The sequence below is a fragment of the Hemicordylus capensis genome, chromosome 1 (genome assembly GCF_027244095.1).
Source record: "Hemicordylus capensis ecotype Gifberg chromosome 1, rHemCap1.1.pri, whole genome shotgun sequence".
NCBI classification, from domain to species: domain Eukaryota; kingdom Metazoa; phylum Chordata; class Lepidosauria; order Squamata; family Cordylidae; genus Hemicordylus; species Hemicordylus capensis.
Window position 1 is genome coordinate 414,040,011 of NC_069657.1, and position 27,380 is coordinate 414,067,390.

Sequence of the window (27,380 nt, forward strand, 5' to 3'; positions counted from 1 at the left end):
TGTTGCAGAATATAGGCTGTTCCCAGTAAAGTTGCTTTTTGTAATTGGCTGATGGTGATTTCTGTGGCCACTATGGTGTTGATGTGCTCTTCAAGTTGTTTTGGAATTGCACGCAGGGCGCCAGTTACCACGGGGATTATTTTGGTCTTCTTTTGCCACAGCCTTTCAATTTCAATTTGTAGATTGGTGATTTTTGTGTATTTTGTGATTTTTGTGTGTGTGATTTTTTCTATTTCTTTTTCTTCTATCCCTTGGTATTGCTGATTATTTTAACTTGTTTTTCTTTCTTCTCAACTACAGTTATATCTGGTGTATTGTGTGGCAGATGTTTGTCTGCTTGTAGTCGGAAGTCCCATAATATTTTTGCATCTTCATTTTCTTCAACCTTTTCAATTTTATGCTACCACCAATTTTTGGCTACAGATAGCTTGTATTTTTTGCAGATGTTCCAGTGTATCATCCCTGTTACCTTGTCATGCCTTTGTTTGTAGTCAGTCTGTGCGATCTTTTTACAACAGCTGATTAGGTGGTCTACTGTTTCATCTGCTTCTTTACAAAGGCGGTACTTGCTGTTTGTGGTGGATTTTTCGACTTTTGCTCTTATTGCATTTGTTCTTAGTGCCTGTTCTTGCGCAGCCAGTATTAAACCCTCTGTTTCTTTCTTCAAGTTGCCATTCTTAAGCCATTGCCAGGTCTTGGTGATGTCTGATTTTCCACTTATATTGTGCAAATAATGACCATGCAGGGGCTTATTTTTCCATTTTTCTGCTCGGTTCTTGACTTGTTCTTTCTTGTAGGCCTGCTTTCTTTCATTGGTGTTGAACAGTTTCTTGTTATTGACCATTTGAAATGCATTTTCTTCACTGTCCTTGATATATTCTTTAAGGCTTCTTCCTGTTGTTGTTATTATTATTATTATGCTATTTACACACAGTCTACCAGATGTTATTGACTGGATTTGCTACTTTAATTATCGGGCTTTTTCCAAGGGTCTAGGATAACTAAAGAAAAATTAAAGATAGTGTTGTAGTATTTGTGCTGTCCCGAGTAGTTGTGGCCTTCTGTAGTTGATGTGTTGTAATTTTATTGATGCCCAAGGTGTCAAGACCTTTGGTACTGTAGCAAGCACCAACAATTATTGGCACCACTATTTTTTTTTCTTTTTCCAGTGCCGCTTAATTTCAATCTAAAGGTCCTTGTATTTAGTTATTTTTTCCAACTGTTTTTCGTAGACTCGTCTACCCCCTGGGATTGCAATATCAATTATCAGAACCTGATTCTTCTCGATGACTGTCACATCTGGCATACTGTGCGCTAAATGTCTATCAGTTTGTATTTGAAAATCTCAAAGGACTTTTTCTTCCTCATTTTCCGTGACCTCATTTGGATGATTCCACCAATTCTTGCTTAATTTTTTAAAATAATAATAATTATTATTACTATTATTAAATTTATATACCACTCTTCCAAAAATGGCTATTATAATGATGGGCATCTGCTAGTGCTTAATAATCCTATTGTATGCAATTTAAAATCACATGATATTTACAGATGCCCTAGAAAATTCCAGGAATGATCCACATACTTACAAAACACACACCATAATTTTTGTTTAATATTCTTATCATCATTTGAACATTGTGCTTCTGTTCAGAACCAAATTACAAGTTCAGAAATAATGTAACACAGAAATATCCATATGCATTCTAGATACCAGATACGTGATACCTCCCCTTATTGATCATGAATCATTAACTCTTCTGGCAACTGCTTCAGAATCCAGGCTTGCAATTTTTCCAACTCATCACTGTTCAGTTCATGATGAAAGTTTGGAAAACTTAGAAATGTTGTCCTTACTCCAAGGGATTTTAACATCTCGTTGGTTTCTTCACCCCACGGATGCAGAACTAGTTCATCAGCCATCCCATGACACTGAAATAACTCGGGTAGTTCCCCTTCATTCTTCTGTAATGCCTGTTGGCAGAGGAGACATTACCAATCTTAACAAGAAATGTAGCTCTTAGAAAACAGAACGCCAATGCTCAATACTGGATACCCAACAAGATATAGTATTTGGATGGCTATTCATGCGTGCATGTGCAAAAGCCAGTCATTTGAAAAGGGAAGAATACCATATCATCAAGTTTGAGAAACAAAGGTCCATTGCATCTGACCACTGCTCCATCTAACCCCTTATTTCCTATTCCGGCTGGCAACAACTCTCCAAGATCTAGGCAGATCTTGGAGAGTTTTATTTCTAGCCCTGCTAGTTGAGATCCCTGAACGGAAGATACTAGGGATTGAAATTCTATTATTATTATTTCTTGTTTACACAGTCAAAAAGGTGTTATTGACTGGTTTGTTTTATCCAGACATCAAGTCCTTCTCAAGGACCTGGGATGGCTGAATTTTATTATCAATATTGTTATTATTATAGATATAATCACAAAATATAGGCGGTTCCCAGTAAAGTTGCTTTTTGTAACTGGCTGATGGTGATTTCTGTGGCCCCTATGGTGTTGAGGTGCTCTTAAAGCTGTTTTGGAATTGTACCTAGGGCGCCAATTGCTACTGGGATTATTTTGGTCTTCTTCTGCTACAGCCTTTCAATTTCAATTTGTAGATCTTTGTATTTTGTTATTTTTTCTATTTCTTTTTCTTCTATTCTGCTATCCCCTGGTATTTCTATGTTGATTATTTTGACTTGTTTTTCTTTCTTCTAGACTACAGTTATATCTGGTTTATTGTGTGGCAGATTTTTTTTTAAATTATTAATTCTTGTTTACACAGTCAGACCTGTTATTGACTGGTTTGTTATATCCAGACATCGAGTCCTTCCCAAAGACCTGGGATGGCTGAATTTTATTATCAATATTGTTGTTGTTATTATAGATATTGTCGCAAAATATAGGCTGTTCCCAGTAAAGTAGTAGTAGTAGTAGTAGTTATTATTATTATTATTATTATTATTATTTATTTGATTTCTATACCGCCCTTCCAAAAATGGCTCAGGGCGGTTTACACAAAGAAATAACAAATAAATAAGATGGATCCCTGTCCCCAAAGGGCTCATAATCTAAAAAGAAACATAAGATAGACACCAGCAACAGTCACTGGGGGTACTGTGCTGGGGGTGGATAGGACCTTGTTCATGCACAGCATGTACTTTACTTAGAGGTGCACCTAGGTAATTTTGGAGCCTGGACCTAAAGGACTTTGGAGCCCCCACCCCCCCGCCATATTTTAAACACATTTTTAAAGTGACCACACCACCCGGGACAGACTAAAAAGGATTTGGAGGCCTCCAGGGTGTGTGGAGGCCCTGGACTTTGGCTCAGAAGTCCAGAGCAGTGTTCCCTCTAAGGTGTGCGCACGTGCATACACTAACACATTTTTTGATGTCCACTCAGTTAATTTTAGATCCCGCTCAGGTTGAATCAGGAAGGCCCCACTCTGAATGCATGTGCGTACACAGTGGCTTGATACTGCTACCCAGAACAAAACTCATTCCACACACAGATGAAAAAAATTAACGAGAATGCTAAGTAAACGGGGAGAGAACGGGGTAAGAGTACCTCTGAGTATCCCTCAGCTACAGCTACAGAGTATCTGTATCCCTCAGCTACAGCTGAGTATCCCTCAGCTACAGGAGCAGATAGGGAGGCAGCACCTGAAGTATACTGAAATAGCCTGATGGACAGAAGGATGTAGGCTGTTTACAGATCGGGGGCAGGGTGGGAAAACAAAAATAAAAGAAACCAAAAAGAGACAAACTTCTGCAACAGGAGAGGAATGGGAGATGGAGGTCATTCAGACAAGCGAAAACTGTGTTCTACCCAGGTTTGGGAGCTGTGTGTGTTTCCAAATTTCAGTTGTGTGGGTGCAAACAACTTGGCAGGAGGAGGGAGAAATGATTGTGTGGAAGCTAGGTAGGAGCTTTCATACCCAACATTTGACCAAGGCAGGAGGAAAAGCTGTCCTACCCAGCTTTTCCTCCTACCTTGCTTCCACACAATCACTTTTCCCTCCTCCTGCCTAGTTGTTTGCACCCACACAACAAAAAATTGGGAGCAGACACAGCTCCCAAACCTGGGTAGAACACAGTTTTCGCCTGTGTGAAACTACGTGTTGTAGGATTGGAAGATTGAAATATAATGAAAAGAGGCATGTAACTATGGGATATTCCTACAGTCCCCCACCTCCACCACCCATGTTTTGCAGCCATCACATGATGGAATCAATTTGGAACACAATCATTTGATTTTCGTGAGTCACTAAACTGAACAATCTATGTTTTGAAGTTTTTTGATGACACATTGTCCGAAGTGAAAAGGTAAACTTCTGCAATTAAGCCCCACAGGGGCTCTCACGGTGCAGCAAAAAAGCTGCAATGCAGGGGAAAAATCAGTCCCACAAATCTGCCTTTACTTAAATTGGATGTTGAAATTTGAATCACTCATGCGACACACAGGGCAGGTTCACCTGACCCATCACGAGGGAACTAGAGGCTCCTGGGGAGCACGTGCTCCTGATGCAAGCCGATACTTCCAGCCATTTCTCTGTTACCTGAACCTGCCATGTCAGGTGGAAAGTATCGGGTTCCCTTCACCACCTGACATTTGCTCAACATCCATAACTGACATTTGAAGATGGCTTGAGAATGTCGGGCGAATGTCAAGCAGCGGTGGGAATCTGACATTCTACGGCCGACACGGCGGCTCGGACGACACAAAACGAGCTGAACTTGCAGCTCGTGTCAAAAGTGTGTGCTTCCCAGGAACCGCTGGTTACTTGTAGCAGGTCGTGTGAACCACCCCCCTCCCCCCATAGTATTAGTCTAGGAAGCTAGGGTAACAAACATGGCTCTTCTGGGAAATGATGATCAAGTAAAAATTCACTTCACATCATTGATGCACAGCCTCCAGAGGTTTTTAAAGTTAAACGATATGGGAAATGAGACTAGTAAAGCCTTTGGAACTCACCTGGTAAACAACGGAGTTCTTACAGAGAAAGCTTGAAAGAGCAAACACTCCTGCCAGGTCTTGGTGATATCTGTATGCCAAGTGCATAGCCATACCTCCTCCCATGGAAAACCCACCTATGGAATGTTGAGGGGGAAAGTGACAAAAAGCATACTATGTCCACACATTCAGAGACCTCACTTTCAGTGCTGATTTCTACCTTCTACGCACATAAAGGTATACATATGTAACAAGGGTCCATCTACTCCAGCATCTTGCTTCCCACAGTGACCAGTTGCCTTTGGGCACATGGAGGCAACCACAGCTCTTTTCTAAGAACCAGTATTCAGGGGCATACTGTCTCTGAACATGGAGGTTCCTCATAACCATCTTGACTACACTTTATTTCACTTCAGTGATTCAGCCTTTCTTTATCACATATAATTAACATTTTTTATTTTAGTTTTACATTTATATCTCGCTCTTCCCCCAAGGTGCCCAAAGGTTATGTTTATACATGGTTATGTTTATCCTCACAACAACCTCAGAAGTAGTAATCCTAGTAGTGTGGCTTCATTTTTACATTAAAAAACAAACAAAAAAAAAAACCCTGAGATTAGGTTGTTAAATTGTATGTGAACATTTTAAAATAGAATTATTAATTATTTTTATTATTAATTAATTATAATTTCAAGATATTTCACACTAAAAGGAATGTATGGCCTGAATCACACTGAGATTTTATTCATAGTTTTGGAACAATAAATACCCACACGTCTATTAGACTTCTTTTCTTCTGGTTTAAGTTGATGTCACCCTTTTTTGTGGCTTATCCTAGTGAGTTATGAAGCTTAAATCTGTTTCCCACTGGTTTCCATACTGGCTGCAGTGAAATCTTTCACATGGTGACAAACTGACTAAAATAACAAAACACATAAAGGGCTGGTTCAAACAATGTCTGAGTCAGCCCCACCTACACACAATTAGGGGCACATGTGCTCGTGTCCCACTCCTACTCCCCTCTTGGCATCCTGTTCCCCTTCTCATAATTGTGTGGGGAGCAGTTCATCTGAACAGTCCTCCTCATGATTATGGGAAGGGGAAGAGCGTGTCAGGAGGGAGAGTGGGACACAGAACGTGCACATCTCTAACCATGGGTGGACAGGAGCGGCTCATATAAATGGTTCAAAATGGTCCAAACAAAAGGGCCTATATCAACTCACAGTCCTGATATGGAAACTCTCAAACATATATTGAAGCAACAGTTCTGCTATGGAAATATAAGTGGCTCAGTAGCAGAGGTGCTATTTTATATTTTAATAACTGATTATTAATTATTAATTATTACTAGCTGACCTGGCACAGAGCATATGCGCCCCTAGTTCTTCCTGTCGTTCTTCCCCACTGGCTGGCCCGGTGGTGGGCACTCTCCTTCCCGGCTGGCCCGGTGGCAGGAGCTCTCCCTCCCTGCTGGCTGGCCCAGCAGCAGGCGCTTTCCCTCACCAGTCGGCCCAGCAGTGGCCACCATTTTCTCTCCCCATACCTGTGGCTATCTGGCAGCTGCTTGCGAACTTCCGTGAGAGCTGCCTTGCATGGGATTAGCCACGGGTACGTCTTAGAGCAATAAATATATAGATTAGGGATTCTCAACCTTGGGTCCCCAGATGTTACTGGACTTCAGCTCCCATAATCCCCAGCCCCAATGGCCTTTGGTTGGGGATTAGGGGACTTGATGTCCAACAACATCTGGGGACCCAAGGTTGGGAACCCATGATATAGATTATTATTTTGCTTTTTTAACCCCTCACCCCACAGATAATAAGATGGTTCCCTGTCTCCAGAGGGCTCCAAAAAAGGAACACAAGAATCTTCCTTGTACCGAGTCAGAATGCTGGTCCATCTTGCTTGGTGTTGCCTACACTGAATGGCAGTGGCTCTCCAAGGTTTCAGGCAGGAGTCTCTCCCAGCCCGACATGGACATGCCAAAGACTGAACCTGGGATCTTCTGCATGCAAGCATGCAGATGCTCTTCAATTGAGCGATGGCCTCCATCCCTTAAGGGGAATATCTTAAAGCGCTCACACGTAGTCACCCCTCCAACAATGCAAACCAAGTTGGACCTGCTTAGCAAAGGGGACAATTCATGCCCACTAAATCTAAAAAGACGCACATAGAAGACTTCAGCAACAGCCTGTGCTGGGTTGATCTGTGCCAATTGCTCTCCCCCTGCTACACAGAAGAGGATCACCACTTTGAAAGGTACCTCTTTACTAGTTTGCAGGGCTTCCATCACAATGAGCCAGAGCCCGAAACGGAAAGAAATGTCTTAGCTGCTCCTGACTCTCTGCTCATTTCCTTGTGCCACCCGATGGATGATGCAATCACCCCCAACCTCATAAAAATGCAGCGTGGAAATGTTTTGCTCTATATAAATATGCATACATACACTCCCAAACACTGGCACATATTGTGCATACATAAAATTAAGTCCATTTTGATGTTTTAAAATACAGAGGCAAAAAAAGGGGCACATTGAAAACTCATTACTAATTTGCAAATGATTTAATCTCAGCTTTGGGTTTTTTTGCATCCATTTAGTCACTAGTTGGCAAAGGAACCTGCAATTACTCACCAGCCATGCCTGATAATGCAGTCACCTTCTGTAGGGAGAACATTAAGCAACGGGGCTTTCATGTGGTTCCTAACATTTGGGGGGAACTGAATGCCAAAAGCTGGTTTGTTGAATTCTGGGTCTTTAGGGAGAAACTCAGTAGCACTGCAGTCTCTGGGTGAATACTGAAGCGAAAGCTTTGAGGACCATAGTAATAAGGGGTTGCCACATGCAGGATTGGCCTGGACAGTCCAGGAATCAGACACCCTGTCCATGATGTAGGAAAAGGATTGTCCAGTCTGGGATGCTGGGATTTTACCTTATTTGCTGGTACAGTACTTTTCTCCAGGCATCACAACTACATGGTGCCAGTGTTTAAGGCCCATATTCTTACCCATTCTCTGGCATCACTGCAGTGTCAGCTGGCTAGGTTGCCTTTCCATATATGGTTCAATAAGCCCCTTCCCCTCCTTTCTGGATCATCTCTAGAATGAGTGAGAATGGTAGGAACATAGAAAGCTGCCTTCTACTGAGTCAGACCGTTGGTCCATCTAGTTCAGTATTGTCTACACAGACTGGCAATGGTTTCTCCAAGGTCACAGGCAGAAGTCTCTCTCAGTCCTATCTTGGAGATGCCAGGGAGGGAACTTGGAACCGTTTGCATGCAAGCATGCAGATGCTCTTCCCAGAGTGGCCCCATCCCCTAAGGGGAATATCATACAATGCTCACACATGTAGTTTCCCATCCAAATGCAAACCAGGGAAGACCTTGCTTAGTAAAAGATACAATTCATGCTTGCTGCAACAAGACCAGCTCTCCTCTGGATTTAATTGTGAAGAATATGGACAGAGGAACATAGGAAACCGCCATGTACTGAGTCAGACCATTGGTCCATCTAGCTCAGTATTGTCTACACAGACTGGCAGCGGCTTCTCCAAGGTTGCAGGCAGGAATCTCTCTCAGCCCTATCTTGGAGATGCTGCCAGGGAGGGAACTTGGAACCTTCTGCTTTTTCCAGAGCAACTCCATCCCCTGAGGGGAATATCTTACAGTGCTCACACTTCTAGTCTCCCATTCATATGCAACCAGGGCAGACCCTGCTTAGCTATGGGGACAAGACATGCTTGCTAAAACAAGACCAGCTTTTCTCCCACACCTCCTTTTCTCCAGTGGAATTGTTGGGGCCCCACTTCTCTCTAGGACTCTTTCCAATCCCCGTGAAAAAAGCAATGTTTTAAAATCTGCCCCCCCTTCCCTCCTGATGGTTGTCTCCAGGAATTCTCTCCAGCGAATGTGGCAACCCAAGGTTGGAGGCAAAATGTTATGCTTTCAAAGCAGTGCTATTACTATGTAAGCCTATGCTAGGCCTATCTAAGCCTCTGTTGAACATAACACATAAAACACACCGTCAAACTGAGGAAGATGTGAGCCAATTTTCGCTATCTAAAGTGAAATCTGAAAATAAAATATATATATTACACAAATGAAGACTTGAGAAAAACTTCATGAGATTAGCAAAATATACAATATGCAACAGCTAGCCAAGCAGCAATGACATCACCATCACAGCATACAGATAGAGGTAGTCAAGGTCTGCAGGTTTATTTCCTAATCCTAGCTATAAATAGTTGCCCAGAAGAACAACAACATGAACCGTGATGTTTGGAACTCAGCTGCAGCTGCAGATCTATGCACTTAGGCTGCTTAAATCCCACCAAAGTCAATAGGATTTAAGCAGCCTAACTGTGCACAGGATCCCAGCCAACGGCAACTATTATGTTTGCTCAAATCATCCTAAGAGTATGATGACTATTGTTTAAAACAAGTCAGACTCTGGCAACAGAGGATATTAGGCACAGCTTTGCCAAACATCACAGCTGTTCAGCCATCATTCATTTCAATGGGTTCAATGCAAGGGAGGAGAGCTGGTCTTGTGGTAGCAAGCATGACTTGTCCCCTTAGCTAAGCAGGGTCTGCCCTGGTTGCCCATGAATGGGAGACCTGATGTGTGAGCACTGTAAGATAGCCCCCTTAAGCGATGGAGCTGCTCCTGGAAGAGCAGAAAGTTCCAAGTTACCTCCCTGGCTTCTCCAAGATGGGTCTGAGAGATGGGTCTGCCTGCAGCCTTGAAGCCGCTGCTAGTCTGTGCAGACAATACCAAACTAGAAGGACCAATGGTCTGACTCAGTTTAAGGCACCTTCCTGTGTCCCAGTAACTTACTCCTATCTGTGAAACTTTGAGTTACTTCCCAAATACATGCTCCTTTCCTCACAACATCAAGACATCACTTCAAGTCATGACTTGCATGTGTGAATGCACCATCAACAATTAACACCACAGACAGAACTTCCATTATCTCCTTGCATCACCAGAGCATGGTCTAAGGGCACCTGATGCACCCACCTTGCTGAAGCTAAGCAGGTCTTTGTGTGTTCAGTGGCTGGATGGGAGACCAATGTATACCACCTTTCAGGATGGGGCCATAGCTCAGTGGCAGAACATTTGCTTTACTCGCAGAAGGTCTCAGGTTCAATCCCTGACATCCTTAAGTAGCACTGGGGAAGACTCCTGCCTGAAACCTTGGAGAAGCTGCTACCAGTAAGTGCAGACAATACTGAGTCACTACTACAACAAATATTGATATGTCGCTCTTCAACAAGAGTCCTCAATGCGGTTTACATAGAAAAATTAAAAAAAGAAATTGGGTTCCCTGTCCCCAAAAGGCTCACAATCTAAAAAGAAACACAAGGTAGGCAGCAGCAACAACCACGGGAGGGATGCTGTGCTGGGTGTGAATTGGGTCAGTTGCTCTCCCCCTGCTAAATATAAGAGAATCATCCCTAGATGGACCAATGGTTCTTCTCAATGAGAAATCCAGTGATGTACATGCCTGCCTAATGGGGGTGCGAACTGCTCCTCATGTTTGCCATGGGAGAGCATTCCATCATGTGAACCCACACGACAGTCTGAGTGGTACAGCCTACATGCAGGTGAGCCATGGCAGTGAGCATTAAGCCTAAGTGTCTGGCAGCAGACAGAGGGCTGCCTGAAAGGACCTCAGCTATGAGCAATATGGCGAAATGAATAGAGTTGGACCTGGAGCGGAGAAGATTCAGGATCAAGTCCCCAGTCTGTCATGCAACTCACTAACTTACCATTTAATCTACTACTCTATAGGATAGGAAAGCTAACACTGAATAACCTCAAATACACCATCCTAAGCTCCTTAAGGGCAGGATACAATGTGGTAAATATATTAAATGCCAGAAAACGGATGCAGATTTCAAAACTGTGATGTTTCCTGATAAAATACAAATAAAATATGCTGCACTGTGGTGCAGGATTGCTTTAGGGGTGCTCTGGGGCAGGAGTGGTTCTTGTTCATCTCCCCTTTCCTCTGAAGCCAACTGTGATCCCTGAAAATATGTCCCTGAGGGTTGTGCAGCCCTCAGGGATTTTTTTTGCGGGGGGGGGTTCCCAGTCAGCTTCAAAGCAAAAGGGAGATTGATTAGAATTGCCCCTCCCCCAGAATGCCCATTGTGCATTAGCACCACGAGTGGTTCTTTAGTCCGGATGTCAGCCATTATATTCATAAATAGAACTGCAGGGATTTATCAGCAATTTGCAAGAAATGCAGCACTCTTGTGTTCTTTCCTCCACGGTTCAGTAGCTAGGGAAGAAGTCTAGCAATAAACCGAGAAGTGGCTGCATGGGTCATGTTATTGTAATGAAACAAGAGGTCAAAAATCATGCACATATTCCTTGGCAAGCAGTCGAGTCAATGGCTCTGTCGCTGAAAGTTTGTTTTCACTGGCTGCTAATGAAAGGCTACAGGTTGCTGGGACCAATTGGCTTGGATCAGCATTTCTGTGGCATACCCAAAGAAGAAAAAGCAAAAGTGACCTGTAGAACAAGGAAAGAGGAAATGTCGAGGTTGCTAGAAGTAGTGAAATAAAAGGAGACAAAGGTTATTTTATATACCACTGTGAGTGTAGCAAAAGGCCAAACAAAAATGCTGCTTACACAGGAAAACAGGAAGCTCCCTTATAACGAGTCAGACCATTTCACTCAGCATTGTCTATGTCTATACTGACTGGTAGTGGCTCTCCAAGGTCACAGGCAGGATCTTTCCCAACACTACCTGGAGATGCTGGGGAGTGAACTTGGGACCTTCTGCATGCAAAGCAGATGCTCTACCACTGACCTACAGCCCTGCTGCCTAAGGGGAATATCTTACAGCATACAGCACTCACATGTAGTCACCCATCCAAATGAAAACCATGGTAAGCCCTGCTTAGCAAAGGGGACAGTTTGCACTCACTACCACAAAATAAAAAAGGAAAGATTGTGCAGATTTGCCATCGAGTCAGTGTCAACTTCTAGTGATCACATAGATTTCTCTATCCATGTGATTTTCTTGGTAGAATACAGGAGTGGTTTACCAGTGCCTCTTCCCGCGCAGTCTGAGATGATGCCTTCAGCACCTTCCTATATCGCTGCTGCCCAATATAGGTGACTACATATATATTTACTAGGCACAGTCTGGGAAGCACACCGGCAGGGATTTGAACCAACCAAGCTCTAGGCATGCTGGTTCCCCGCTGTGTCACCGCAGCTGATCACTACCACAAACGACTCCTAATTCCGCAGGAAAGATGTATGTGTGTGTGTGTTTGTGTGTGTGTAAGCAGCAACCTTTCATGTGAGTCACTCCTGTGCATCTGGATACAATCTCCATTCTTACAGCCGTCTTGAACTGGCTGGATTCAATGTGGGAGCATCTCTATTTGCATCAAATGATGCATGCAACCAGTTCAGTAAGACCATGGGGATGGGAAGTTGTGTCCAGGTGCACATCAGCAACTCACATGGATCTCTCTTGAAGAACTGAGAGAAAGTGATTTGAACTGTAAGCTGCATTCTTGTTTGGCTTTTTGCTGTATCCATAGAGGACCATAAAATAACTGTCCATCTTCTACTGTTATGCATGACTAGCTTTCCTAAACCAGGACTCCATTTGGATCTGGGCCTTTAAATTTAAAGACTAGATGCGTACAGAATGATCGTCATCTGTATTCAATGTAACAGATGCTTAACATTCTTCTTTTTTAAAAAAGAGATGGAGCAGAAAGAATGGATGCTGAGAAACGAGCACGTAACTGAAATGACAATAATTAAACACACGCAGGATAGAGAAAGCTTGGATGGACTTAATAAGTTCAATAATAATTGGATGGGGATAGTCCAGGAGTTCTCAGGCTTGGGTTCCCAGACACTGTTGGACTACAATACTCATCACCCCCAGTCTTTGGCCACTGTGGCTGGGGATGATGGGAGTTGTAGTCCAACATCATATGGGGACCCAAGCCTGAGAATCCTTAGGCCAGTCAGTTATTAAAATGATGCTTCTGGAGCCTCAGGGTTGAATTTCAAATTATATTTTTTGATGCAAAACATATGTACTAATTTCTTTACTTCCACTGAAAAAACCCAACAAAAACCAGTGTGATAATTTACCTGTGCTATTTAAGTAATTCAGAAGAAAGTTTTCTTTGGGAAGTTACCAGTCAGCTTGGACATCTCCATAAAGCAAATTGTTCCAAGCAGAAACATATTCCCCAAAAGTTAATTTCCAGACAGAAAGTGTCTCTCCATAATAGCCTTTCCACAAATTCTGTTTTTCTAGGACAGAGTATAGTGCTCTACATGTAGATGCCCTCCTAACCTATCCCCTGGAAGACACCTGCTCTTCTCCATATGACCCAATGCCAGCAGGTAAAATAGGAAAACCAGATCAAAGAGGCTCTTTTGAGACAACACACCCTGAAGCCAGGGCAATGAGCCACCAAGGAAAATAAAACTGGGGCCTTCAAAGAACAGGGAGGGGCTGCATCCAGAAAGAAAACAGGAGTCTGGCTCCATCACTCAGGATCTTGGTGGCATCTGGATCTGATTTTAGATGCTACCACATTAAAGGCAAAATTTCTCCACCTTGGATGATTCATTGGTGTGCCTGTAGCACCTACAACACACAGATGAAGTTTCGCACGTGACAGTGTTCCTATACAGGCCCTCCCGGAAACCTTGCCCATAGTTACAGGTATACATGACCTCCAGCTCAAAGGCAAGATGCCTCTGAATACCAGCTAAAGGGAGCTGGAGAACAGCATCCATCTCTTGCCTGTGGGCTTCCCAGAGGCATCTGGTGGGCCTCTGTAGGAAACAGGATGCTGGTCTAGATAGGCCTTGGGCCTGATCCAGCAGGGCTGTTCTTATGTTTGTCCTGCGACCATTGCTCAGAGCATACAACTCTCATCTTGTGTCAACTAACTATTTATTTCTGAACTCAGTTGAAAGTGCTGCTTTTGACTTTTAAAGTCTTAAATATGCTTGACCCTCAAGGACTGCCTGCTCCCATATAAACCTGCCTAGATTTTAATATCCGCTTTGGATGCCGATTTTGCCTTTATCCTGGGCTATGAAGCAGATGAGCATGAGAGACAGGACTTCAGTGGTGTCACCCTAGCTCTGGAATACCCTCTTGCTGAAGAACTGGCTGTTCCCTCATTATTATATTTTAGACAAAAAGTCCAACAAACTTTTGTGTAATTATGCTATTATATTTTAAACGGCATGACTGACGTCCAGATGAACACTGTATGCACTACAAAAAAGGGGGCAATTTTTGTCCATCTCTCCTTCCCTCTGAAGAGCACTGTGCCTCCTGAAAAAATGTCCCCGAGGGCTGTGCAACCCTCAGGGGACATATTTTCAGGAGGCATACTGTGCTTCAGTGGGAAGGGGAGATTGGTGAAAATCGCCCCCGCTATAATGTGCAACGTTAATCTGGATGCCATCCATTGTTTCTAAGTTGTGATGCTGTAGTATGTTGTAGTTGTAATTATTATTCTGGCAATATTGAGACTAGTTAGTCATGACAAAGCAATGCTGAAATCAATTTGACAAATGACTAACTTAGTCTGGATGCTGCCCATTGCATTCGATTTAGTAAGCCACTATGATGCTCCCTGAGTAGAAGAGCAGGACACCTGTGGCAATCCTTTTGTAGGGAATTATTAAAGAGGCTCTTTCTTTTTCAGTACTTAAACAGAGCCTGAACCTTGGTAGTTTCAAGAAGCTTTTAAAGCCACACAGAACTGACTTTATGTTGACTTTATTAACTCTGTTCCTGCTAATATGCTATGACTGTGTTTATTGTATTTTTAAAATGGTTCCAACTGGTTATGTTTTATAAGCCACTCGGCTATTTTTTAAACCAACAGTGGGATATAAATATGGTAAATATATGTACATTTAATATAAATGCACTGAAAGAAAGAAACAGGCATAGAGTTCAGTTAAGTGCTAAACACTGGCCAATATGATGCATAACACACCAGAGTTGCCTGACAGCTGGTGCAAGTAGCACTGTACAACTGCGGGTACACAGTTTTGCAGGTATACAACTGCCTGCTTGCCCAACACTAGGGCTGCCTAGCATGGGCGCAACAGCTAGCTGATGGGCAGTGCTGGTGTTGCACTGTGCATCGTGTTGGCCATTGGCCATAACTGCAAGGACGTTCTCTGGCACAAGTTGTCATTGGAGCTGTGCATGATGGACCTTAAATAACAACAACGACAATGACAACAACAACTTTGTTAGCCACCCCATAACATTCTGTTCTCTGGGGAGCTCACAACATAGCATTAAAACATGAAATAAAATACATGAAATTAAATACATTAAATCGTAACAGACCAAAAGGGGGGGAAATACAAAATACAATATAAAGCAAATTTAAAACTCTTTTGAAATAAGTTAAAAATCAGATTTGAGAGTCAAAATTTAAAAGGTCTGAGTGAACAGAAAGGTCTTTACCTGCGTCTAAAAGAAGAACCAAGTAGCCGCCTGCTTCACCTCATTTGGCAGGGGCACCCGGAGGAGGGCCTTCAAAGATCTTAAGCTCTGGGTTGGGACAGATGAGGCAAGGCGCTCCTTCAAGTAACCCATCCCAAGTCATTTAGGGCAAACTGGGCCCAGAAACGGACTGAGAGCCAGTGCCGCTGATGAAACACTGGTGTAATATGCTCAAAAGGTCCAGTCCCAATTAATAATCTTGCAGCCCTATTTTGTACTAGTTGCAGTTTCCAGACCATTTTCAAAGGCAGCTCCACATACAAGGCATTGCAGTAATCTAAGTGAGAGGTTACCCGAGCACGGGTAACTGTAGCCAAGCTATCTCTGTCCAGGTAAGGTCGCAGTTGGAGTATCAGCTGAAGCCGATAAAAGGCGCTCCAAGCCGCAGAGGCCACTTAAGCCTCTAGTGACAGTGCTGGATCAATGAGCACCCCCAAGCTGCCAACTTGGTCCTTCAGAGGAGTGCAGCCCCATCTAGAACAGGCTGAACATCATCCACCCGGGCAGAGGAACCACCAACCAACAGTACTTCTGTCTTGTCTGGACTGAGTCTCATCTTGTTCACCCTCATCCCATGAAAATGATTGCCGGGAAATCTAGGACCAACAAACGGAAGTACTTTTTCACACAACGCATAATCAACTTGTGGAATTCTCTGCCACAAGATGTGGTGACAGCCAACAACCTGGATGGCTTTAAGAAGGGTTTGGATAACTTCATGGAGGAGAGGTCTGTCATCGGCTACTAGCTGGAAGGCTGTGGGCAACCTCCAGCCTCAAAGGCAGGATGCCTCTGAGTACCAGTTGCAGGGGAGTAACAACAGGAGAGGGGGCATGCCCTCAACTTCTCAGAGGCATCTGGTGGGCCACTGTGCAAAAGTAGGCTTCTCAGAGGCATCTGGTGGGCCACTGTGCGAAACAGGATGCTGGACTAGATGGGCCTTGGGCCTGATCCAGCAGGGCTGTTCTTATGTTCTTATCCTGTCCATTTCATCCTCATCTAGACCTTCCCATTTGTAAATAATGGATATTATTGTTACCTTGCCTTTTTTTGCCCAACTTGGATGCAAATAATGTGAAATAATATCAGGACAGAATTTGTGCCAGTCCTTAGCAATTAGCCAACTCCATGGGGAAGTCCATCTCATAATTAAGTGGCTCATGGCCTCTTCTTTATAGCAGAACCCCAATGCTACAAATAGTGCTAGGATGCGTCCAGTTAGAATGGCTGTGGATTGCACTTAAAAGGGATTAGCAGAAATTCTACCTAAGCATTTAGGAGTTCTTTGACTGCCCACAGCCTCCACAGCTACTCACCACATTTCAGGCTTGGCTCAGCTCACAGGATGAGCTCTCTTACAAATGTTAAATATTTTCTTCTCTTAAATCTTACCCAAGAGTATCCTGTTCTTTCTGATGCCGTTTTTAACTTCATCATCAATCAAATCGGTAAGCTCTTGACACATTGAGTCAATAGTTTCAATATGTTCTGGGCAATCATTAGAGATCTTATATCTGTCAAACCACACCGTGGACAAGGACCCTCTCATTGGTGTATAGGGTCTGAAAGAAAGGTTGTCAAAAATATGCATGAGAGCAAAGTCACAATAGACCAGTGGAAATCTCCAAGTAGGGTATCTAAGGACCTTGACACACACTGGTTTACTGGGGGACAAAGGGTCTGTAGGGCCATCAATGAACCGTCCAGACAACTAAGGCCACAGGTGTTTGTTTAAACCCAGGTCAGCCCAGAAATCTGTGGGCATGGGAGGTGGGACTTAAAGAGCAAATGGGGTGTGGCAGGTGAAGGACGAGGAACCTTTTGTCCCTGCTAACTGGGCAAAGAGGCACATTTCAAAGTGGTGATTTGCTTCAATTTAGTCGAGGGAGAGCAACTGGTCCTATCCAACCCCAGCACAGCATCCTTCTAGTGGCTGTTGCTGGTATCTGCCTTATGTTTCTTTTCAGATTGTGAGCCTGTATTATTTTTTCTGCGTAGCCATCTTATTCCTTTTTCCATGTAAACTGTTTTGAGAACTTTTTGTTGTTGAGAACCAGTATATAAATATTCTTAAATAAAATTAAAACAGTAACAATAACCCCACCCCACCCCCTTTGAAACATACCCCCTTCAGTCTTTTGCCCCAAGAACATTTCTCTCAGCTGGCCTCAGGGCCCAGGAGAATGAAGGAGTCTGAACACTGGACATGGTGAAGTAAACCATAAGAAGACCAAGGGTTCTATTTCCCCAAAACGTTTTCTGTGGGGGTGCGGGGAATACTGCTTACTAGCTACCAAACTACTAATTCAAGTTTTGTAAATTGCAATTTTTTCTTTCACTAGCAGCGACTGCCACATTCTTGCTCTGTGGAAGATGACTGCACTAGCATCACGGATAGCTTACTGGATGGTACCTATGACATGATAGTCATGTCTACCCATGCTGTTTAAGATAGGCCATTGCTCAGAGCAGGGGCGTAGCTACCCCGCCGGCGGCCCATGTGTGGCCACGGCGGGCGCCCCGATAGCCCTGCCCCTGCGTCTGATGTCAGACTCAGGGGATAGCCACGCCCCCGTGTCTGACGTCAGATGCGGGGTGTGTGGCCTGGCTCCCGAACGGAGCCTTGAGGCTCCGTTCAGAACTCAGCTCAGTTGTAACTGCTGAAGGGGCCGCGCGGCCCCTTTGGCAGTTAGAAGAAGGCTGGTGCTGCTTTCGCAGCACAGCCCAGGAGCGGCTTTTCCCTGCAGGGAAGAGCCACTCCTGGGCTGTGTTGCGAACGCAGCACCAGTCTTAGCTCCTGAAGGGGCCGCGCGGCCCCTTCAGGAGCTAGTTAGGCTGGCGCTGCATTTGCAGCGCGCAGCCAGGAGCTGCAAACGCAGCACCAGCCTTAGTTTAGTTCCCGAAGGGGCTGTGCGGCCCCCGCTCGGGAGCTAAACTACCGCCCCCCGCGTCTGATGTCAGACGCGGGGGGCGTGTCGGGGCTGCTCTCGCAGCTCCTGATTGGTCACCAGCCCGGGTTCTTTGAACCCGTTGGCCCAATGGTGACTCCGCCCTTGGCTCAGAGGTAGAATACGTGCTTTGCATGCAGGAAGTTCCAGGTTCGATCCCTGGCATCTCCAGGAACACCTGGGAAACACCCCTCTGAAGCCAGCGTGGTGTAGTGCTTAGAGTGCTGGACTAGGACCGGGGAGACCCACGTTCCAATCCCCATTCAGCCAAATAGTTGCTGGGTGACTCTGGGCCAGTCACTTCTCTCTCTGCCTAACCTACTTCACAGGGTTGTTGTGAGGAGAAACTTAAGTATGTAGTACACGGCTTTGGGCTCCTTGGAGGAAGAGTGAGATATAAAATGTAATAAATAAATAAATAATAAATAAACCCTGGAGAGTACCTACCAGTCAGTGTAGAAAATACAGAGCTAAATGGACTAGTATAAAGCAGCTTCAGATGTTTGAGTCTACACGCTTCCAAAACCCTGGACAATCATAATTCACTTCTTGGGAAAACCCATGGGTTCATGGGGCTTGAAAATCTCATGTGCTCATTTATACAAAATTTATGAAACTAGGGACAGTGGCCAACATCCAGACTAAGGAAATGCAGGTGCAGCATAACTGCATGAGTGCTCTGAGGGAGGAGTGATTTTTGTTTCTCTCTAGGGATGTGCACGAAGTTTCTTCTGCACTGGCAGGGGTAGTCCTTTAAGGGCGGGGGAGGGTGTACTCACCCCTCCCCCCGCATATCCCCCGCTGGTGCTCCGTTACTATTAAGCCCCTCGGGGCGGCAGCGGGGGATATGCGGTGGGAGGGGTGGGTGCACCCTCCCCCACCCTTAAAGGACTACCCCCGCTGGTGCCGAAGCACTGAAACGGCCCCCGGAACCGAAACGTTTCGGAGGCCTTCATAATGGCCTCCGAAACGTTTCGGGCACAAGCCTATTTCTCTCCTCTGAAGTTGACCGTGGATCCTGAAAATATGTCCCTAAAAGACACACAGCCCTCAGGGACATATTTTCAGGGGTCACAGTTGACTTCATAGGGAAGCGGAGCTAAAAAATTGTCCCTTCCTCTGAGCATGCACCGTGTGTTAGCTCCATGATTGTTTCCTTAGTTTGGATGTCAGTCATTTTAGTTAATAAGAAACTTGGGCCTTTGATAATCCATGGTAACATATTCATTTGTCTCCAAACCCATAGAGTCAGCAGTTTCATTTTGGTTCTGAATCAAGCCTGCACATGTCTGGGAAGTAAGTCATGATTGGCTTCTCCCATTAACTTCAGTTGGACTGCTCATGAGTAATTTAGTCTGGCTGTCAGCTATTAAAAGTTTCATCTAATCTTGTAAAAGCAAAGTGAAACACTTTGATCCAAGAGCAGTGTTGTTTAAAAATGCAAATGCAGCTAAGCATTCTCTGCTTCTTCAGGTGATCGTGTGTTAATAAATATATATATACATTTCTATGCGAAATTGCCACAAGCATAGAGTTTGCTTGCTTACTTGCTTGCATCTTGGCAAGCAAAATATCGAATTATAACTTTACTAGATTATCTTTAAAGACACAGAACTTCGTATCCATGACATGATACTGATGGCTGACATTTAGCCAAGCATCTCTGCATGATAAAAGGGCAGAACAATATAAGACTCTGGGGCTATTCTGATGATCAGCAAAAATCGGGCTAGCCTCCGCTAGCCCGATTTTTGCCGATCGTCAGAACCACCGGGCTCGGCTGCAAGCCCGGTGTTTCTCGAGCAGTTAACCCACTCCTGTAGCCCTCCCCATAGCCCGGGTTTGCGGAGTGAGCACTCTGCAAACTCGGGCTATCTGGTCGTGAGTAGCTGCAGCGTGGCTCCGCGCCACAGCTACTCGCAAGTAGACCCCCAGAGGGGAGGCGAAAAGCCACTGCCTGGCTCCAGGGGTCTCCCCAGTATGCCCTGCGTGCTCGCTTAGCCCGCTCTCCCCGCAGTTTTGCAAAAAGCAGGTCTCACGGATTGTGAGACCCGCCTCACTGTTTAACAAACCTGTTTCCATTTCTACTTTGGGTCCTCATCCAAACTAAAAGTATTCAGCCTAGATGCTAAAGGTATTCAGTTTAACGTAGCCCTTCAAACCTCAACCAACAGGACTATTCACCAACAGAAATTTGAATACGGCATACAGTGAGTTGGATGCACCCAATTCCTTTCTAAATCCATAATAAAAAACATGCTTGCTTGTAAGCTGGACTTGGAGCAAGCATTGTGATTACCAAGGAGATGATGTGGAAAATAGTAACTGCATGGGGAGTGCTCCATCCCCAGCTGTAATAATACTTCTTGGGATTTATACGGGATATAGCACTTTATACGATTCAAAGCACTTCACAGACATCATCATCATCATTATTTATTCAATTTCTATACCGCCCTTCCAAAAATGGCTCAGTGCAGTATACACAGTGAAATAACAAATAAATAAGATGGCTCCCTGTCCCCAAAGGGCTCACAATCTAAAAAGAAACATAGACACCAGCAACACTGGAGGGATGCTGTGCTGGGGATGGATAGGGCCATTTACTCTCCCCCTGCTAAATAAAGAGAATCACCACGTTAAAAGGCGCCTCCTTGCCATGTTAGTAGGGCTCAATCATCTCAAACATCATCTCATTGAGGTCATTCACACAATCAACAACTGTGTTCTACCCAGGTTTGGGAGCTGTGTTTGCTCCCAATTTTTGTTTGTGTGGAAGCAAAGAAAGAGGAAAACCTGGGTAGAGATGACTGTGTTGAAGCAAGGTAGGAGGGAAAGCTATCCAGGTTTTCCTCCTACCTTGCTTCCACACAATGGGGCTATTCTGACAATCACAAAAATCGGGCTAGGAAAGCCTAGCCCAATTTTTGCGGGTCGTTAGAACCACCGGGCTTGCAGCCGAGCCCGGTGGTTCTGGAGCGGCTAACCCGCTCCTGTAGCCCGCCCCTTAGCCTGGGTTTGTGGAGCGAGCACTCTGCAAACCCAGGCTATCTGCTTGTGAGTAGCCGTGGTGTAGCTCCGCGACTACTTGCGTGTAGACCCCCGGCTGGGAGGCTGAAAAGGGGGTCTCCCCAGTATGCCCTGCGTGCTCTCAGGGCCCCCCGCTGCACAGTCCCCGAGCTCCCCAGCCGCCGCCGTCTCCATCTCGGAGACGGCAATCATGTGGGCGGCCGATTCCGCCACCCAGGGCTCCCTTCGCGTTCACTTCCTCAAACCAGGTCTCACGGATCATGAGACCCGGCTCAATCACTTCTACCCAGGTTTTCCTACCTTGCTTCCACATAATCAGTTCTATCCAGGTTTTCTTCTTTCCTTGCATCTACACAACTGAAAATTTGGAGCACACACAACTCCCAAACCCGGGTCGAGCACTGTTTTTTATTTTGTGAATGACCTCATTAACTCTTACAACATCTCTGTAAGGTAGGAGAGTATCATTAGACCATATGGCATGGGAGGAGGGCACTGAGGCTTGGAAACAGTGAAGCTGACACAATCGAAAACTGAGCAGGACAAGTGTTCTACCCAGGTTTGGGGGCTGTGTGTGCTCCCAATTTCCGGTTGTGTGGGAGCAAACAACTAGGTTGGAGGAGGGTGAAGTGATTCTGTGGGAGACAGGAGCAGGTTGCTTCCTTCCAGAGCCTAATCTGGGCTCTGCTGCTTGCAAGCCCACACAACTGGAGATCTCCAGTACTGACCTCAAGAGCTGGATCCTCCAGCTATACCACAGCTTTGCTGAAGCAGCAGAAAGGCAGTCCTCAGTATTATAGCAGCTCTGATTTTCCTGGTCCTCCTTTCCACCTGACTCTATAATAAGATGGTTGCCAGCAGCCCAGGAGCAGCTTATATCGTGCCAGTGCTGCAGATGACCAAAATACAAGGTAGGATGGGCTCTCTTCATGTCCTACCTCAGTTTTAGCCTGGGTTTTAGCCGTTTTGCCCAGGTTTCATACCTAGCATTTGACCAAGATAGGAGGAAAAGTTGTTTGCTCGCACACAACCGAAAATTGGGAGCACACGCAACTCCCAAACCTGGCTCCAAATCTTCAGCTCTGTATTGAGCTGAACATACCAATGGTACGACTCAGTATTGAGACTATTTAAATATCACTTTTCTACAGGAAATTCACAACTTCACATGGCAAGAAGGTTTGCTGTGTATAGGTTTACATAGCAAAAGGAACGAAAACATGAGAAAAACAATGATAAACTGGTTTTCATTCCCAAAAATGACCCCTGCTAACTTGGCAAAGAGGCACCTTTCAAACATAGTGATTCTCTTTATTAGCAGGGGGAGAGTAACTGGCCCTATCCACCCCCAGCACAGTACCTCCAGTGACTGTTGCTGGTGTCTCTCTTGTGTTTTTTTTTTTTTTTTAAGATTTTGAGCTCTTTGGGGACAGGGAGCCATCTTATTTATTTGTTATTTCTCTGTGTAAACCACCCTGAGCCATTTTTGGAACGGCGATATAGAAATCGTATGGATGAATGAATGAACAAGGTTCACAATCTAAAGGAAACAGAAGGGGCACACCAGCAATGGCTACCGGAGGGATGTTATGCTTGGCTGAAGAGGGACAATTGCTTTCTCCCTGATAAATATAGAGCCTGTTCGCACAACCAAAGGAGGAGGGATTTGGAGGGAAGGCAGGATCCTACCTGCCTCCTTCCAGACGACCAGAGCCATAACTGGGTTTTGCTGCTCACATGCCCACTCAAGCAGAGATCTCCAGTACTGACATCAAGAGCTGGGTCCTCTAGCTATACCACAATGCATTGCTGAAGCAGTAGAGAGCCAGCCCTCAGTATTATAGCAGCTTTGCTCTGCCTGGTCCTCCTTTCCACCTGACTCTATGAGATGGTTGTCAGCAGCCCAGGAGCAGCTTAAATCACGCTGGTGCTGCAGATGACCAAAATAAAAGGTAGGATGGGCTCTCTTCATGCACTGCCTCACTTTTAGCCTGGGTAGTGGGTCTAGGCTACCCAAGGACAAAACTGCTGGGTCAGGAGAACTCCTGCTGCTGCAGACAACCAGCCATTCTTGGGTGAAAGCTCTTCCACTCAGGAGTCTCTGGTCGCAAGAACAGCTCCACTGTTGCTTCCACCATCACTCTGCTCCCCACAACCACCACTTTAAAAAGTGCTTGAGGCTGTTCTCACAAGCAGCCAAGAGGGGGCTAAGGCAGCCAAGCTCACTCTTGGCTGCTTGTGAGAAGAAGAGGGAGGCAAGCGGCTACCGCTGCGGTGGCAAATTTGCCCTCAAAGCCCCCAGCTTAGATGTGGTTAATTAATTAAATCAACATTTAATTTAATGTTAACCACATTAAATTACATGTGGTTAATTTCACTACATCAACTATTTAATGTGGTTAAAGGTTGCTTGGGGATTATGGCACTAGTGTGGGGCATTGTGGGAGTTCTGGGGGGGCAGGGAGACACTCCCAGTCCCCCGACCCTCCACGCTGCCTGAGGAAGCAGTTGCACATCTGGGCAATGATCTCTGCACCCAGACTCTTCAAAAGGATCATCTGTGGGGAGGTAAGCTTTTGAAGGATTCTTTCCCTCGCCCTTTCTCCAACCATGAGAAAGGGCTCTTTCTTTGCTCAGTTAGCAGGAGTTATGTAAGTATAAGGCAGCTTCCTGTGTGTTAAGAATGAGACAAACTACAATGTACCCAGCCAGTGTTCCCTCTATCAGGGATTCCCAGATGTTGTTGATAACAACTCCGAGAATCCTCATCTTCAATAGCCTTTGCTTGGGGATTATGGGAGTTGTAGTCGACAACGTCTGGGAATCCCTGTTAGAGGGAACACTGTACCCAACTGGGCAGCTCTAACATTTCAAAATCATTCCTGACAGTATCACTTTTGTATTTGTCCTAATTTCTACATCTAATTTTTTTTTAATGTTACGCCTGACGTTGCAGGACAACAACAAACAATGCACACTCAGGCTCTCAGTCTCACCAGGTTTAACAAATCTCCCCCCACCTCTTTGTGAGCAGTTAGGACTGTTGGAAGTGAAGGACTATGCGCTGTCTCTTGTCTCATTGACATAGGAGGACAGACTAGTGAGTCAGAGGGCTAGAGGATCAAGACATTGGTCATCTCTTCTCTACTACTCTGACACTATCCCTTTGATATGTAGATTGCTAATCTCAGGGACTTCCTTCCTTCCTTCCACTTCCTCTTCCCTTCTTCCCTTCCTTCTACCTTGCATCATGCAAGTTCCTCTCCCCTGCACCATGTGTACAGAGATGCAGAATCCATCTGCATCCTGCTAGATAGATAGATTAGAGATTCTATCTCCTCACTTTCCTATCTAGAATGGAGTTCTCTAATAAATACTACTTATATTGACTTGAAACTATGAACTGGCTCCAAGTTACTTTACTCTCAGCATACACGCATGCCTAACTAAATTCCGCTGTGTTGTACCTCTGTGCACTCTGCTATAATGATAAAAGGTTTCTCTTACCAGAGAGAATTCCCAACAAGGATTGCAACCCAGGAGTTTTCCTTAGCATTTACTTCTTCCGCGTTATGTATAATGTGTTGCTTGGATCCAACTAAGTGCCAGCATCTCAGTTTTTCAGCCCTAAAATGTAGATTTTGAGAGGCGCAAAAATGTCACTTCCCATATTGTTGTCTGGAGGAGGAAACAAGATCCCAAGATAGTAAACCAACATATGGAATTGTTGCCTTGTTGTGTTATTTGGTGCTAATTGCCCTAATGCACATATGAAGCTTCTCTGAGCTGGTTTACTGAAGTAACACATGTGCAGGCTTTCCTCTGCAAGTCTCTGGGGTCATTCACACAATCAACAAGTTGTTCTAGTAAGAACTAATCAGCCTACTTTTCTTTTTATTGTCTCTACAACTGGACTAAATTTAATCACTTGAACCTCAAATCGAGGTTCACAAATGTACATGCATCCACCATTTTGCATCAGGGTGGATGGCATTATTACAAATTATACCATTGAGGTGTCCCTGTGTGTCACTCACTGCAACTGTATCAAATTTGGTTCAAATGGGTTAGACAGTCCTCTGGTTAGTGCACTTGTGCCTCAAAAGTTCACATGTCCACCATCTTGGATCAAAGTGGATGACATCATCACAAACTATACCATTGGGACATCTCTATGTGTCCACACAGCTGTAGCAAATTTGGTTCAAATCAGTTAGATTGTCCACAGGTTAATGCACTTGCACATCAAAAGTTTATATGTCCGCCATCTTGAACTGGGTTGGATGACATTGTCACAATCTGCGCCATTAAGGTGTCCCTATGTGTCGCTACAGCTGTAGCAAATTTGGTTCAAATCGGTTAAGCAGTTCACAAGTTAGCCCACTTGCACCTCAAATATTTACGTGTCTGACATCTTGGATCGGGGTGGATGGCATCATCACGAACTATGCTGTTGAGGTATCCCTGTGAGTCAGTCACTGCAATTGTACCCAATTTGGTTTAAATGGGTTAGACAGTCCACAAATTAGCCTGCTTGTGCCTCAGATGTTCACGTGGCCACCATCTTGAATTGGAGTGTATGACATCATCACACACCATGCCATTTGGGCATCCCTATATGTCCCTACAGCTGCAGAAAATTTGGTTCAAATCAGTTAAGTGGTTCACAAGTTAGCCCACTTGCACCTCAAAAGTTTATGCTGCCACCATCTTGGATCGGGGTGGATGACATCATCACAAACTACGCCGATGAGGTGTCCCTATGCGTCCCTACAACTGTACCCAATTTGGTTCATATTGGTCCAGGCGTTGCGAAATTGATAGGGGGGACACGTGGGCACACAGAAACACTCTGTGAGGCTATTCTCACAATAGCACAAAAGAGGCTATTCTCATGATCACTAGCCTGTTTTGGGGCGATCGTGTGCTGCAACGGGAGTCGCACGGCTCCCGGCAGCAGACCTTGCTAAGTACCCCGCCCTTTAGATGAGGTTAACGGAGCGAGTGCTTCATTATCCTCATCTTTTTGCTCGTGTGTTGCTGCGGCATGCAGCGACACACGAGTAGACCCCATGACCGGGAGGCTGCAAGCAACCTCCCGGGCTCGGGGGTCTCTCCAGGATGTTGTGCACACTCGCGAGGGGCATCCTGGAACTTCCGGGGGCCATGCGGCTCCCGATCCCTGCAGCCCCATGACGGAGCCGGCAGTCGTGTGGGTGGCCGATTTGGTCGCCCAGGGTTGCCTTTTGATCGTCTGCGGGAAAGCAGGCTAAGCCCCCTCTCCCCGCCAATCCGGAAGAAGCTCTTACTGTGTTCTACATGGGTTTGGGAGTTCTGTGTGTGAACAAGGTAGGAGGAAAACCTGGGTAGCTTTGCTCCTGACCTTGCTTCCACACAATCACTTCTGCCAGGTTTTTTTTCTTACCTTGCTTCCACACAACCGAAAAGTGGGAGCACACAAAGCTCCCAAACCTGGGTAGTTCTCGATTGTGTGAGTGATCTCTTTATTTTCTGCCTCCATTAACATTCATGAACATCATCATCATCACTCTTATCGCCTTTGTGAACATCATCATCACTCTTATTGTACAAGATATCTTTTTCTGAAGCTGTAGCTGAGGATAAGTATGTTTAGGAACAGGGTGCTATTCTTTAAAAAGAACAACACTCGTAAGAGAAGGAGGAATGTGTGATCTGTTCCTTCCCAGTTGAAGCTCTGAATCCAGTCCTGGTCCCCAGACCATCAATGCAATTCAGCAACAAGATAAAACATTTGTCAGATAAGAGATGGATGCCGTCTGATCTGAAGCATACTTTTAATGGGGAATTAAGGCCTCCAACAATACAGAGGACTATGGAGTGCACTTCACAAGAATCTGATGGATTGTCTTTTTCGTTTTTTAAATCTCC

General features: G+C 45.0%; 1 protein-coding gene across 1 annotated transcript in view; it reads right to left on the bottom strand.

Annotated features, from left to right (window-relative positions):
* Positions 1-1,597: 1,597 nt before the first annotated feature.
* Positions 1,598-27,380, bottom strand: part of LYPLAL1 (lysophospholipase like 1) — a 46,130-nt gene continuing 20,347 nt past the window's right edge. The window contains exons 3-5 of the mRNA XM_053308967.1: positions 16,885-17,054; positions 4,983-5,098; positions 1,598-1,974 (exon numbers count right to left, since the gene is read on the bottom strand). Of these exons, the coding sequence (XP_053164942.1) occupies positions 1,735-1,974; positions 4,983-5,098; positions 16,885-17,054 (526 nt within the window). The 3' untranslated portion in view covers positions 1,598-1,734. The remainder of the gene's footprint in view (positions 1,975-4,982; positions 5,099-16,884; positions 17,055-27,380) is intronic.